General features: G+C 35.5%; 1 protein-coding gene across 1 annotated transcript; it reads left to right on the top strand.

Annotated features, from left to right (window-relative positions):
* Positions 1-246: 246 nt before the first annotated feature.
* LOC120079294 lies at positions 247-573 on the top strand. Its single transcript, XM_039033448.1, has one exon. It carries the CDS (start codon positions 247-249, stop codon positions 571-573), a length of 327 nt encoding a protein of 108 aa, XP_038889376.1.
* The last annotated feature ends 1,187 nt before the right edge of the window (positions 574-1,760 follow it).

The following is a 1,760-nucleotide window of genomic DNA, read 5'->3' as shown; positions in this document are numbered from 1 at the left end:
TTTAATTTTGTTTCGTGGTTAACGAAATTTGAGTATTTTTCTCGCCTAACATAAACACACACAAAAAACACGTCCTCTGGCCTGTGGCGTCCGCTCCATAAACCCCGCCTTCCATTTCGCTTCCATTCCTCAAATCTCCATTTTTGGCGCCTATAAATTCCCCTTCCTTCTCCCATTCCCTCTCCCTCTCTCTCACGCTTTTCTCCAAACACCTTCCGCACGCGGTGGTCCGATTCCTCTTCTTCCATGGCCGCCGACGGCCTCCTCCGCCCCGTCTACGAGGCTTGCATCGCCGGCTGCGACTCCGAAATCCACCGTCGTCCATACCACCGCAACTGCGGCTGCGCTCTCCACAAATCCCGCCGTCAACCTCCTCACTGCTCCCATTCCAAGTCCAAATCCATCTCCTATCCCATTCGTCGATCCTGGAGCGAAGGCTGCTTGACGCTCGTCCTTGCCTCTGCTTCCTCTTCCCCTTCCTCCTCCCCTGTCGTCGGTAAGACTTCTCAACCTGGTGCCGCTTTGAGCGACGATGATGATGACGATACTCCTATTCTCTTTGCCAGGAATTGAATTCGATCCTTCCTCCTCCTCCTTCTTCTTTCTTGTTTTCGACGATTTTCCTGCCCTAGGTGTTGAATAATTGTGAACCAGATGAGATGATTTATTATTATATTTGTGATTTTTTTTAAGTTTCTGTGATCTGAAAAAAAAATATTGGATCCGTTCTTGTTTTTGAATCATGTTACTTACATCTTGCCGTCAAATAGATTGGCGAGGTTTGGAAATTGATCTTCTCTGTGTTTGTGGAGAAGTAACTGTTGATGACTAAGATACTTTATCTTGCGTTTTTAGTGTATGTATATATATAATATGTAATATATAATATGTATTTTTTTTGTCTTCTTCTGAATTTTTTCCAAATTTCTTGGTTGTAGCATCTGCTTCTTGGTTGATTGTTTCTTTGTTTCTTTACGGTAGAAATCGGTTATTTTTTCCATTGGAGATCCACCGTATGATCTTCACGAAGAACAGAAAGGAAAAAAATGCGGATAAAGATTCATAAAGAGAAATAGTAATATACTGTTACGGTTTTCTAATTTTAAATCCCGTTTCTATCATTTCACAATTTTTAATTTGATCCTCTAAAAAAATTTGGGATCAGATCTACTGATATTTTTAAATGTTGTTAGCATAGGAGGACTTTTTTTAATAATAATAATAACAATATTGAGGTTCTAAATCAAATCTTAAATCTCTAGAGATAATGAAGTTCCGATAAAGGAAAAAAATTAATATTATGAAAATGTAACTATAAAATAATATCTCTTGCCATTAATTTAATTAATAAGGTTTATATGAAACAAAAAATATTTAAAATCATATTTGGTTAGTTAGTTCAAAGATTTCTAAACTATATGTAATTTTTTATTTTATAGATAGATGGATAAAATAAATATCAATGTGAACATGATTCAAAGACTTCATGCTCTAATATCATAAAGGTTAAATTATCATTTTGGTTCTATATCTTGATATTTGTTCTATTTTTGTTCATAGTCTAATTTTAACCCCACCATTAAATTGAAATTAAAAAAAAAAAAAAAAAAAACAGCTTACTTGACATTAAATAATAATAAAAAAATGTTAAATATGAGAAAATTTCAAAATAAACACTTTTTTTACGTTTCAATTTCTCTCTTTCCCCTTCTATCCTCTTTCCTTCTCCCACTCTCTCACTTCTCTTTCTTTCTTCTTTG

This window comes from Benincasa hispida, chromosome 6, assembly GCF_009727055.1.
Source record: "Benincasa hispida cultivar B227 chromosome 6, ASM972705v1, whole genome shotgun sequence".
Taxonomy (NCBI): domain Eukaryota; kingdom Viridiplantae; phylum Streptophyta; class Magnoliopsida; order Cucurbitales; family Cucurbitaceae; genus Benincasa; species Benincasa hispida.
Note: the sequence above shows the minus strand (reverse complement) of the source record. Positions and strands in the feature narration are given on the sequence as shown.